The sequence below is a fragment of the Populus trichocarpa genome, chromosome 9 (genome assembly GCF_000002775.5).
Source record: "Populus trichocarpa isolate Nisqually-1 chromosome 9, P.trichocarpa_v4.1, whole genome shotgun sequence".
In the NCBI taxonomy this organism is placed as follows: domain Eukaryota; kingdom Viridiplantae; phylum Streptophyta; class Magnoliopsida; order Malpighiales; family Salicaceae; genus Populus; species Populus trichocarpa.
Window position 1 is genome coordinate 1909743 of NC_037293.2, and position 12008 is coordinate 1921750.

The 12008-nt window shown below is 31.9% G+C and overlaps 1 protein-coding gene across 4 annotated transcripts; it reads left to right on the forward strand.

Moving 5' to 3' along the window:
* Positions 1 to 6758: 6758 nt before the first annotated feature.
* LOC7491157 (BEL1-like homeodomain protein 3) lies at positions 6759 to 11693 on the forward strand. Of its 4 annotated transcripts, XM_024608059.2 has the most exons (6): positions 6759 to 6925; positions 7819 to 8321; positions 8454 to 9529; positions 10101 to 10507; positions 10582 to 10642; positions 10971 to 11693. In XM_024608059.2, the coding sequence occupies exons 2-6, from the start codon at positions 7979 to 7981 to the stop codon at positions 11457 to 11459; spliced, it is 2376 nt and encodes a 791-aa protein (XP_024463827.1). In that variant the 5' UTR covers positions 6759 to 6925; positions 7819 to 7978; the 3' UTR covers positions 11460 to 11693. The 4 variants fall into 4 exon arrangements, with proteins under 4 accessions (XP_024463827.1, XP_024463829.1, XP_024463828.1 ...); XM_024608061.2 differs by having other exon boundaries at positions 7819 to 9529; positions 10961 to 11693; XM_024608060.2 differs by having other exon boundaries at positions 7819 to 9529; positions 10966 to 11693.
* Positions 11694 to 12008: the final 315 nt, after the last annotated feature.

Sequence of the window (12008 nt, forward strand, 5' to 3'; positions counted from 1 at the left end):
ACTTGTTCGGTAACTTTTGTTTTTTTATTTTTTTAAAAGGATTATTTGCTTTGATAAAATATTAAATCAATTTATTTTTAAATATTTTTATAATTTAATATACTCATATTAAAAATGAAAAAAAAATTATACACTTTCAAATAATTTTTTTTTTTTAAGAAATTAGTATACGATATAATATCAAACACACCTAGTATTCCTTCCGTTAAAAGGAACATGAAAGACTGGGAAACTGCAACAAAGTGGAGTGTATCTATGCTTTTTCTTCTTCTTTTTTTTTTTTTTTCGATAATCGGTCACAAAACTACTGCCTCCAAGCAAAAGATCATCTGGCGGTCGACATTCATAGCGTGGGACAGAAGGAGTCAGTTGTCTAGAGATAGGTAGGTAGCTAGCCAGCTAGCTAGCTAGGGCTCTGCGACTATGAGCTCCAGGTGACGTAATCTCCAGTTGTCCGTACGTAAATAGTCTGTGTTGTGTCCAATGAACGTCTTTTCCACCTCTGTAAGAGTGTGAACGCTGCATTAAATGCATCACCAACCACGTGTCAGACTATGCCATTTCAAATTCGGGTATTTTAGAATTCTAACACATTTTGTAAAAAGTTTGGAAAAATATACATGTTACAAAAATAACTGTAAAATAACAGAGTTTAAATATAATTACTATTAAAAATAGCCATTTAACACAACAGAAATAATAAATGTTTCAAAAGTAATGTTAATTTAATTAAAATATATGAAAAATCAGTTCAAAATTTTATAAAAATTCCTATTTGTTTTTGTGTTTCAAAATATTTTTGAAAAAAATTAAAAAATATTTATTTTTTTATTTACTTCACATTAAATTTTTTATGGTATTTTTAAATCGTTTTGATGTGCTGATGTAAAAAATAATTTTTAAAAAAATATTATTTTGAAACATTTTCGAACAAAAATTACTTTAAAAAACAACTACTATCACACTCACAAACACCCCCTAAATCGCCAAGAAATGAAATTCAAGATCCAATAATTAAGAAAAAATAGGTCATCAGGAACACAACATAGCTCCATTTTTTAACTTACTCAATATTGTTAGAAAAATCTTGATAAAACAATTCTAACCACACCTTGAAAAGCCACCAATTGTAATCATAATTTGTTTGGGAGTTTGTTCGGGGTTAATTACAATTTCATTTGGTATTCTTTCATAGTGCAGTTGGAATCGTCTCATCAAAATCTTTTTAACAATATTAGATGTCTCGAAAATAGAGTTTTAGTATATCTTTAATGATTCATTTTTAATTATTATTATTTTTTTCTCATTTCTCTTTCTCGCAATATCATGTTATCTTATCATTATTTCTTGAACATTGAATCTTAAATTTTATTGTTTGATTATTATATCTTCATAAAATCTTAATTTAACTTTTGTTTAGGTTAATTAATTTGTAAAACAAACATGTCCTGAAACTTGACTAGACAATCTCATAAATTAAAAAATAAAACCTTTAATTTTTATTTTTTATAAAAAAATATATGCCAATCATTTACTAGTTTAATTTTGTTAACCAACAATCAAATAACAACGGAAGGACTGTATAATAGACATTGCATAACTTGCACAAAACCATTTAATCAAAAAACAATTATATTGACTTTGGAATGTATGACGACAAATAATGGATAAAACACATTCAATAACTTACAAATGTAAACTCGCATCCCCCCCTACTCTGAGACTATATGTCATTTCATATTTAGTAAAGTAGAAAGAATTCCTCCATTATAAATTAAAAAGTAAAAAAGTAAAAAAAATCACTCTACTATAAATTCGGAAAGTCTAATGCGGGTCTCAATTGTATACGAATTTAATAGTTAATTTTCTTTTTTTTCTATTTTCTAAAGAATATCGGATTTTTTTCATTTAAGCAAAAATTAAAAAACAAAATTTTTTATATTAAGTAATTTTTAAATTATTTTATTGAAAATAATCATATAGCATTACCTATTGGTTCAATCGTTCTAATCAACAATCAAGTTCAATTGATGTACTATATCATAATAAATATTGCATAGCCTACATGGATTCAATTAAATAAAATAGCAGAGAGAATAAATTGTTTAGCAACGAAGTGTAAACCATATTTTTAAAATATTTAATTTTTTTTTGTTAAAATTTAGTATGATTTATATGTTTTGGATCGTTTTGATGTGCTAATATCAAAAATAATTTTTAAAAAATAAAAAAATATTATTAACATGTATTTTAACACAAAAAATTATTTAAAAAATAACAATTACTACATTATCAAATATAAAAACTTCGTGTAAGAAGAGGTCAATCTTGTAAAGTAGTACAAATATTACTATTTTTTTATTATATTAAATTTCAGGAAATGGGGAAGATCAATTGATACCATCCATTTGAACGAATGAGCTTCGTCAATGGCTCCGTACAAAAATTAATTATTTTTTTTTTCATGCCATTCCATTATGCACGAAACACCACCAAATTCTCTCTCGTCTGTCATGTTTTCTCATGAAATTGTAAAAATTTCATATTAAATTGTTTTTTTTTTATTATTTTTTATGATTGTGTCTTGAGCTAAAGAGCGTGAGTGGGCCTTGACATTAGTTGATTGGCTTGCTAGAATGATTAGATTCCACCACTTGTTCACGAGCTAATGGGGTGCCTGAACGCACTCGTTCTACCCTCTTCTATAAATACAAGTTTTTTTTTTAATTGAAATTATAGATAATTCGATATTTAAGTTCGTAATTATAGAAGAAAAAATAATATACAAGAAAAAAAAAACAAATAATGTAGGAGTCTTCCTTGTATAAACTTGTTGAATTATTTGTTTATCTAGTAATGTGAATTATTTATATATTTTAATTAAATTATTTTATCTTCTATAATGAAGAATAATTTATTTTCCTTGTAAATATCTCGCGTGGAGTGAAGAAAAATGAGATAATAGTTGTTTCGAGTCTCTTTGGAATTATGATAGTCGTTGTGATTTAAAGTATTTTTTACTTAAAAATATTTTAAAATAATAATTTTTTATTTTTTAAAAATTATTTTTAACATTAAAATATTAAAAATATAAAAAAATATTTTTAACAAAAAAAATAAAATTTTTAAAAATATGATTTTCACCATATCCCCAAATAAACCCTTCATAAAACAAACGTGGCTTGGTCACGTCTTGAATTTAGGGGTGATCATTTTCGGTTCAGTTTTTATAAAAAAAAAATTAACCAAACCAAATTTAAAAAAAACAGAAACTAGTTCAAACCGACCGGTTTCAGTTCGGTTTTTTAGAACAAAAACTAGTTCAAAATGATTTGGCTCGATTTTAGCTCGGTTTTTTTCGGTTTGGGTTCAGTTTGGTTTGATTTTTTCAGTTTCAGGCTTATAAAACCTAACTGAACCAGTTGGTTTTTTCAAAATTCTAATCGGTTTTTTTTCACAGTTCGGTTTTTTTGGTTATTTTTTTTTTAATTTTCTCGGTTTAATTAATTTTTTTAGTTTTTTTGCTCACCCTTACTTGAATAATTCATGAGAGCTCAAATTAATTGGTTAAATTATTTATTTGTTGCCATAGTTATTCAAACTTCCTTATCTGCTATTGGCACTCTCTTTTGGTAGTGTAATGGCAAGAACGAATGACATGTCATACCAAGTTAATTTTTAATATAATAAAAAATATATAAGTGTTATAAATATATTTTATTATATTATAATTTTTTTAATTGAGAAATGTGAATATATTATTTGTGCTTAACATGATAAATTTAAAAATAAATGAATCGATAAACTCTGAAAAAATTATTAATATTAAATAAATACTAAATTGTTAAGCTAATATTTCTTGGAAAACAAAAACATGCATATACAAATATTTAACATCTAATTTTTAAAAACCAATTATGTGTTTGCATTTTTTTATTTTAGAGATAATTTTTTCTAATCAATAATAACTGATTTTTTTTAAAATACATCATATAAATACAATTTATTTATATTAAATTTCAAAGAAAAAAAATGAAAATATAGATTGCAATAATCTCTTTAAAATATTAAAAAAATATAAAATAATTAAAAAATAACTACAATTTAAAAAATAAAGAAAACAACTTACGAAAAATCAGAGATAGGGTATTAATTTAAATTAAAAAATAATATAAACTAAAAAATACATATAAAGGAGGGCAAGGTATTAATTAAAATTTATACAAGAGAGAGAGTTAGGCCCGCAAGCCAAAAACCTACTATCACCGAACTTCTATTATATAATTAAATCATTTGACATAAAATGTGATTATTTTTGTTGTTATTGGAAATATGATAATCAAAAATCATTTTTCTCCTTCATCATTTTTCAATGAGTTTTTTTCTCAACTCTTAAATCTTAAATTTTTTAAGAAATGCTCAATTCTGTCATTAAAATTTTCTATAAATGTTTAGAAAAACTTGTTGAAACGCTCGGACGAAGAATATAGAGGTTTATCCAAAATATTTTACTCTTGATTTTACTCCGGTTTTTAGATGGCATTTTTGTTAATAAACACATTAATTAGGGTGTTTCATACGAATAAGATGTCTTGCCTTTACATGCTTTTCCCTATAATCGTCACTTTAATTTTTATATATATATATATATATTATTTTGATGTTCTAATATTAAAAATAAATTTTAAAAATAAAAAATTATTTTAATATATTTTTTAAAAAAATATTAACCACTATCATAATATCAAATAAGTTTTTATTATTAATATAACTAAAATGCTAAGAGTCAGTTCTACTATTTAATATGAATAATAAACCAATTTAATATAGTTTTTAGTCATTTTATTTCAAATTTATGGCTTAGCTCCAATGGTCACATTGCTATAAAACTTTTTAAAACAAACGCAAACTATTTATCATTTGTGTTGTTGTTTTTATATAAAAAAAATAAAAATGAATGACCTATTAAGCATGTGGGCCTCTTAAGTCTAGTGGCCTTTTAGGCCAAATAAGATTGAATTTTTTTTTTCAAATTCAATATTTAGAGTTTATGCTAATATTATAGATAGTTTGATGCTTCTTCATTGTTAAAACTCTTTGATATGCCTCTGACACTATCCATAAAAACTAAAGACACAGTACATCCTGAATGGACAGTCGCAAGTTACAAAGATATCGTGCCACCAGCTACTCCTCTATTTCTGCTAGATTATTTTTTGAAACTAGTTGGTAAAACTCGTCAGTATAATCATTGATAGATTTACCTCATTGTTTTAGCGTGTGGAGCCTCTGATATAAAGTCCGTGAGCAACCAAAAGGAAGAAAGTATTCTCTCATCTTCTTCATCATCTTGTTCTAGTCATTGATTTTAGATTTCCCTTGTTTTTTTTTTGTCTTTTTCATCTGCTCACAAAGCAAATGTCCTACCCTTTAATTTGATTACAACCAACTTTATTCGCGTTTGTTTAGCCACATCTTTGTATTCAAAAATCCGTTCAATCTCATTCAACAAGTTAATTTATTCTTCTACTTGTAAAGTCCCTGAAAACTCAGGAATTTTGATACAAAATTCAAAATCTCCAGATTTGTTCTCTTCTCACTCAAAGGGTGGTCTCTTCTGAATTCATCTCAGATTTTCAATTCTAACAAAGTACCCAAGATCACTCTCCCGATCCTGGTCATGTTGTCCCTGGTCTCGTAAGTCTCTCTCCTCCAGCCTACGAGTTAATTCTGTGATCTACCTTTGCATGTCTTCGATGATAAGCTCCTGAACATTCCTGTCCCAAAGGGATGCTCCTTCTTATCACTTTCTTGGCTACACCTTGCTCCACGACCTCTTCCTACCATAGTTTGTTAGCGCACAAAGTGGTAAACAAATTCTTCTCCACAAGATTGCAACACACAACACGAAATAAACTTGAGATCATTGGGCTTTGATACCAATTGATAGAGGCGGAAGCTGAAGACAGCAAAACACTGAAAGAACATGAGAATTTTAATGAGCGAAATGGGCTGCCGATGTGAACCCCAAGTTCGTAGGTTTTATTTTCTCTAGAATAATAATGATAAAGTCTCCCCTTTAGAAGATTTACGAAGCCTTAAATAGACTAGAAACCCTACCTCAACTAGAAAATAAAAATAATAATTCGAGATTACAAAGGAAGGAAATATAAATTTTGAAAATAACTAGAAATCATAAAAATTGCCAAAATCGAGGTCCCGAGGTGAGATTTTAAAATCTAAAGATTCGACGGTTGAAGTAGCGATTTCATCTAGTTATGACCCTTTTGAACCGTTGCTTTGGTTTGACGCGACCAAACCTCTTCTTGAATCTAGATTTGTCCCATTAGTCCATAAATATCTCTGCTAAACCATCTCTATAATTTTTCTGGTGCAGATCCTTATCTAGTTATGATAGACTTACACCTGACTATTAAAAATCACTTGTTAACATAAGCCCAACTACAACATAAATTAATAATAAATTTTCTAGATCAAAATGAGAACCAATTGAGTTTAATGAATATACTTTTTATCTAGGCACCCAAAAAGGAAAAATAGTGAAATTTGGCTCGATAACTATACCCTTACCCAGGCATCGAAAAAGAAAAATAGTGAAATTTGGCTAAGGGAAGGAAAGGGACCCATACCGGGGAGACACAAATTGAATTCACGAGCGTGACATTTTTTATCCGTCAAATTTAACGTCCAAAGCACGTTAAAACATTGCTTTGAAAAAGCTAAAGCGCGGGTTAGGCGTTAAAGCTAACGGTGAATACCAAAACTTGGCAATTATTGTCCTCCACCACTTTCGTCTCCAACTCTACTCCCACCAAAATATACTCCCAAGAAATTAACCTCACCGGAATCTTACCGGAAATTGTACCAATCTCCTCTCTTTATGGTTGATTTCAACATCTTAAAGGTAATTATTACTACTTGTCTATTTAGATAAAAGATTGATTATTCCTCGAGTTTTTTCTTTGAAAATTGATCAAAATCTTGTTCAGAAATTTTTCTTTTTGTTTTTTATGCAAACTCTTTACGTTTTTTTTTTCCTTTCCTTTTGTTCTTCTTCTTTTCGTATGTTTCGAATTTTTTGGTTGATGTCAACATGCTTTTTTCTTTTGTTTTCTTCTTCTTATTCCTACTCTATGCGGGTTGTAAAGAAGTAACTAAAGCTGAAGGGCTTAAAGTGACAAGAGATTTCCACTATGTTTTTCAACAATCGGATCTCTATCATTCAGTCTCTTTCTTTAGCTGTTTAGAGGGCGGACATGCATGAGGGTTTATGGTGTTTTTTTGGAATTAGGGTTACAGTGGTTTACGTGAGGTATAATTATGATATACACATGTACTCTATGTTATATATATGTATATACACATGCAGTGAAAAGGGTGAAACGTTACGGATTAATGACAAGTTTTGTGGTTTAGCCTCTTATTTAGACCAAGACTGAGTTGATTCAAGTTGTTGAGTATCAAGTCTGCAAGATTTTTGCACTGTTCCTTTGGTTGGGAAAGCCCTACCGTTTGGCTGTAACCACTCCAAAAGTTAAAGGAAAAATGATGACGACGACGACGAGAATAGTAAAAAAAGTCTTTGTACAGATTTGAGAGCAGAGACCCCTCCTTCCCTCCCTCCCTCTCTCTCAGTTGCGATGAACCTCTAGAGTTGTTAATGCTTTTCTTGTTTTCCTTAGTCTGATGAATGTGTTTTCCTCCTTCTAGATTTATGCCGTCATTAGTGTGTGTAAAATGTAGAGCATTAATTGATATTCTATGTAATGTAATCTCTGTAACATGATGGTATTGCAGGGATTTTAAGTTCGTAGAGTTTCAGGACTAAGTTTGATGGGTGTTCGAAGCTACGGATTCTTGTACAAGGAGGCAATCTTGGCCTTAAGTTGGCTAGTGAGCTCACTAGAGAGATTCCAGTGAAAATAAGCAGAATCGGATAGTGGCTTCCTAGAATTAGATGGAAACAAGAAGTTTTAGGCCTGAATCACATGTAGCACAGCAAAGCCGGAGAGATAAGTTGAGAGGTCAACAGAGTTTAACCTCAGTTCAGTATTTAGATGACTACCCTAACAGTTTGGAACGTATATCTGTCAGTCCAGGGCTAAGCCCAGATCTTGTTCACGTTCGAAATAATAGGAATGACAATACGATTTATGATTCCACTATGTTTTCCTCAGAAATTCTCAATTTTGCAACAAGTTCTCATGTTCTATCAGCTCCTAAAGTTTCAATTGTTGATCAAGAACTAGGTGCAGTTCCGCTCAATAGGCCTATACTTGCCGAGGATTCTTCTTTCACTGGTATGACGTCTCACCCAGTTTTATCCAACTTCAATGCTTCACACAAGGCCAGTAGCTGTGACCCACAAGGTTGTGGTAATTGGAGAAGCCTTGACTCACAGCAAAGTTATGATTTGATGGTGAATTATGCAGGTGGATCAGTAGGTGGGGAAAGAAATCAGAAACCTATGTTTGTTGGGGAAGTCTTGTCAAATAATGCAAGGGTAAGCAACATTTCAACATCTAGACAATATTTGATGCCTGGTTACAATGGAAACCAGAATGTTCAGCTTCCATCTACGTTAAGAAATACCTTTGGTGAAATTTCAAGTGAAGATAGCATCAAGCAGTTGAGGGTGATGCAGGTTCCTTCTCTTCCACCATACCAAAACGCAGCCCAAGATGTCATTCCTTCTGGTTGTTTTAGGCCCAGAATGAATGAACGCATTCTCCATCCATCTTTTGTAACTGAATCAACTGCTTCACATTTTGATAATAATGGCAGTACTTGGATGAGCAGACCACTTGAGAACTACCATCACTGGAGTACTGGTGAGTTGGGTCTTGTTGAAAGGACGAGTGACCAAGAGATGATGACTATTACAAGTGATGCTAATACTCAGGGTTTATCTTTGTCGCTTTCATCAATTAATCCACCATCTAAAGTTGAAGTTACCCATTTTGGAGAGGAATATGCATCTGAACATTTGCAATTGAAGGTGGCTGATCGTGTTTCCCAAGAATCTCATCAAGATTCAAAATTTTCTAAGTCAAGTTCTCTGTGTGCTTTGCCGAAGCCATCAATTATAACTAAAAGTTGTGGAAAATCGATTCATGACATCGTGGGGACTTCTACGCATGCTCTTCGCAACACTGGTCCTCTTGGACCTTTCACTGGATATGCAACTATTCTAAAGAGTTCAAAATTCTTGAAGCCAGCTCAGCAACTGCTGGAAGAATTCTCTAGTAGAACAGGTCCAAAACTCACGAGAATATTTGAGATGTCTGAAGATCAAGTTACTGCTCCAGCTTTGGCTGACATTGTTAATGAAGCCAATGAAAATTCTGGAACTAACGCCAAGAATTACTCAGGCATCCCATCCTCTACATTTTACTGTTCAAATAAGGCAAGTGGTGGTGATGATGTAGGTGGAAGCGGCGGCTCTTGTGGATCTTATGGGCCAGAATACCAACAAAAGAAGGCAAAGCTCCTGTTCTTGCAAGAGGAGGTTGGTTTGTCTACTCTACACATCTCTCGATTTCTTTTTAGGATTTCTTTTTAGATTAATATACATCCAATCTTCTCCTTACCACTAATTATAAGGAAAATATCCTTCTGTGTGTCCATGTTTGTTTTTTTGAAAAGGCAAGATGATGGCATTGATTAAAAAAATTCATCGTACACAAGGCCAAAACCCAACAAGTTGTTATCTTGTAATGACAGCATTATTGCTGTGAAAAGAAAAGTGTGATCAGCAGCTTCACAATGCTAGTTTTCCTACTGTTGATTTTCCAAGTTTAGCTAAAGTTTGGTAAGCCAAAAAGAATGCACAGTGTAATCGCTGTTAATTTCTCCTTTTGACATCCAACGAAGTTGTTTATGTACTTAATCATTATCATTCAGTAATTACCTCACCAATACTACGATTACATCATGACCAATTATGCTTGTGGAGATTAATTTTTTAGAATACGCATGCCTATAATCTGTCTATTTTTCATGATTTTTATTGCATTAATTCTTACCTGCTACTTAAAACAAGCATATTTGGTGACTCTACTGCACCGTGTTACCAAAAGGTTTGCAGAAGGTACAAGCAATATCATCAACAGATGCAAATGGTAGCTTCTTCTTTTGAATCAGTGGCTAGTCTCAGTGCTGCCACCCCGTATGTTTCCTTGGCTCTCAAGACAGTCTCTAGCAATTTCAGGTCTCTGAAACATGGCATCTCAGACCAACTCAAGCTCGTGACGAAAGCCCTAGGAGACGATCTTTTCTCCCGGAATACAGTTGCAGTGGGTAGTAAGGGTGATACAATTACATCAAGGTCAATATACATGGATCAAAGCATTCAAAAGAACAAATCTGGTGGGGTTAGTGTGGGTTACCATGAACCCCAACAACACATATGGAGGCCCCAAAGAGGCCTACCAGAACGTTCAGTTGCAATTCTTAGAGCTTGGCTGTTTGAGCATTTTCTACACCCGTGAGTTTCCCATCACCATTCGAATACGTAATTTTCTTATAATATTTTACTGTATCAACTTTTTTCCCTTGTAGGTACCCCACAGACACTGATAAGCACATGTTAGCTACGCGGACAGGTCTATCTCGAAACCAGGTAAGTCAGCTGCTTGTTAATCTTTCTAATCATTTCTGGCCAAGGGTCTCGCTTTCAATTTAGCTGATTGGATTGATTGAAACAATTATGTGTTGGTTTAATTGGAGTTGTTAGTATATGAATTAGCCAAGATATCTTGCTGTCTTGGTATTCCAAGACCGTGAAGCTCTTCTTTCACACTGCTTTTTTCAATGATCTCGTTTTTAGAGCTCTTCAATGATATTGTATTCATGTGCTCCTATTTGGTTAGAAATTTGTGAACTGCATTTGCTGCATGAGATATACTCCTTTAGATTTAGATGTTTGATAAGTTGGCAGATCAGTGCAGGTGTCAAATTGGTTCATTAATGCCCGCGTTCGCGTGTGGAAACCTATGGTTGAGGAAATACATATGCTTGAAACAAAAGGCTTGGCAGAAATTTCTGGAAAGAATGATGGAAATTCTCCAGAGGGTAATATCCAGTCAAATGATGAACAAACCTCAAACAAACTTGGTAAAAATTCCATGCTAAATAAACAATTGGAATGCTCTGGTATTGGTTCCTCTGGAAGCAGCGGTGAACAACTGGATGAGGAGCAATGGAGTGAAGGGAAGAGGTCAAGAGTAGAATTTCAGGTTCCCACCACCATGGATGGATCATTGATGAATTTTCTGCCGTATCAGAGAAGTGGTATTGATAATGGTGGAGCTGTTTCCCTTACTTTGGGTCTCAGGCAAGGTATTGAAAGTGCGCAGCACCAAATACAATTGCAACAACACAATGGTCAGTTTAAGCAGTCATTTGGAGGTCAGATGATTCATGATTTTGTCGGTTGATATATACACATATATATCCTTTTTATCTTCAAATGGAAGTTGAAATTGAATAATACTTGCCATAGAAGAATGGCTTCGTTTTTCCACCATTTATCTCGAATGACAAGGCAAGTGACAAGTGGATAATACTTGAATATCTTCTTCAGGCTTTAAATTGCAGCTTACATGTATCTTTACGAATGCTTAGTGGCAAATGTTTTCTATGGCTAACTGTTTCTTGAACGTTCTATTTAACCCTAATCATGGATGGATATGGGGAGAGTTCCCCACTAGCACCTAGCTGTCTAATGTGTCCAGCCAATGAAGCAAAGATGGTGAGGGAAGTCAAGTGAGGATGGTATTTGATGTGATCTCTGAATTAGATAATTTTGATTTGATAGAACCCTGAATTAGAGGTAATTTTGTATTTCAGAACTAAAAATATTAAAAAAAACTTAGAAATAATTTTGTATCTAAAAATTTTAAGTATATAAATGATGCTATGAAACCAATTAATTTTTAATAAATTAGGGTAAGATTTTTATTTTTATAAAGAAATGTTTTTTTATA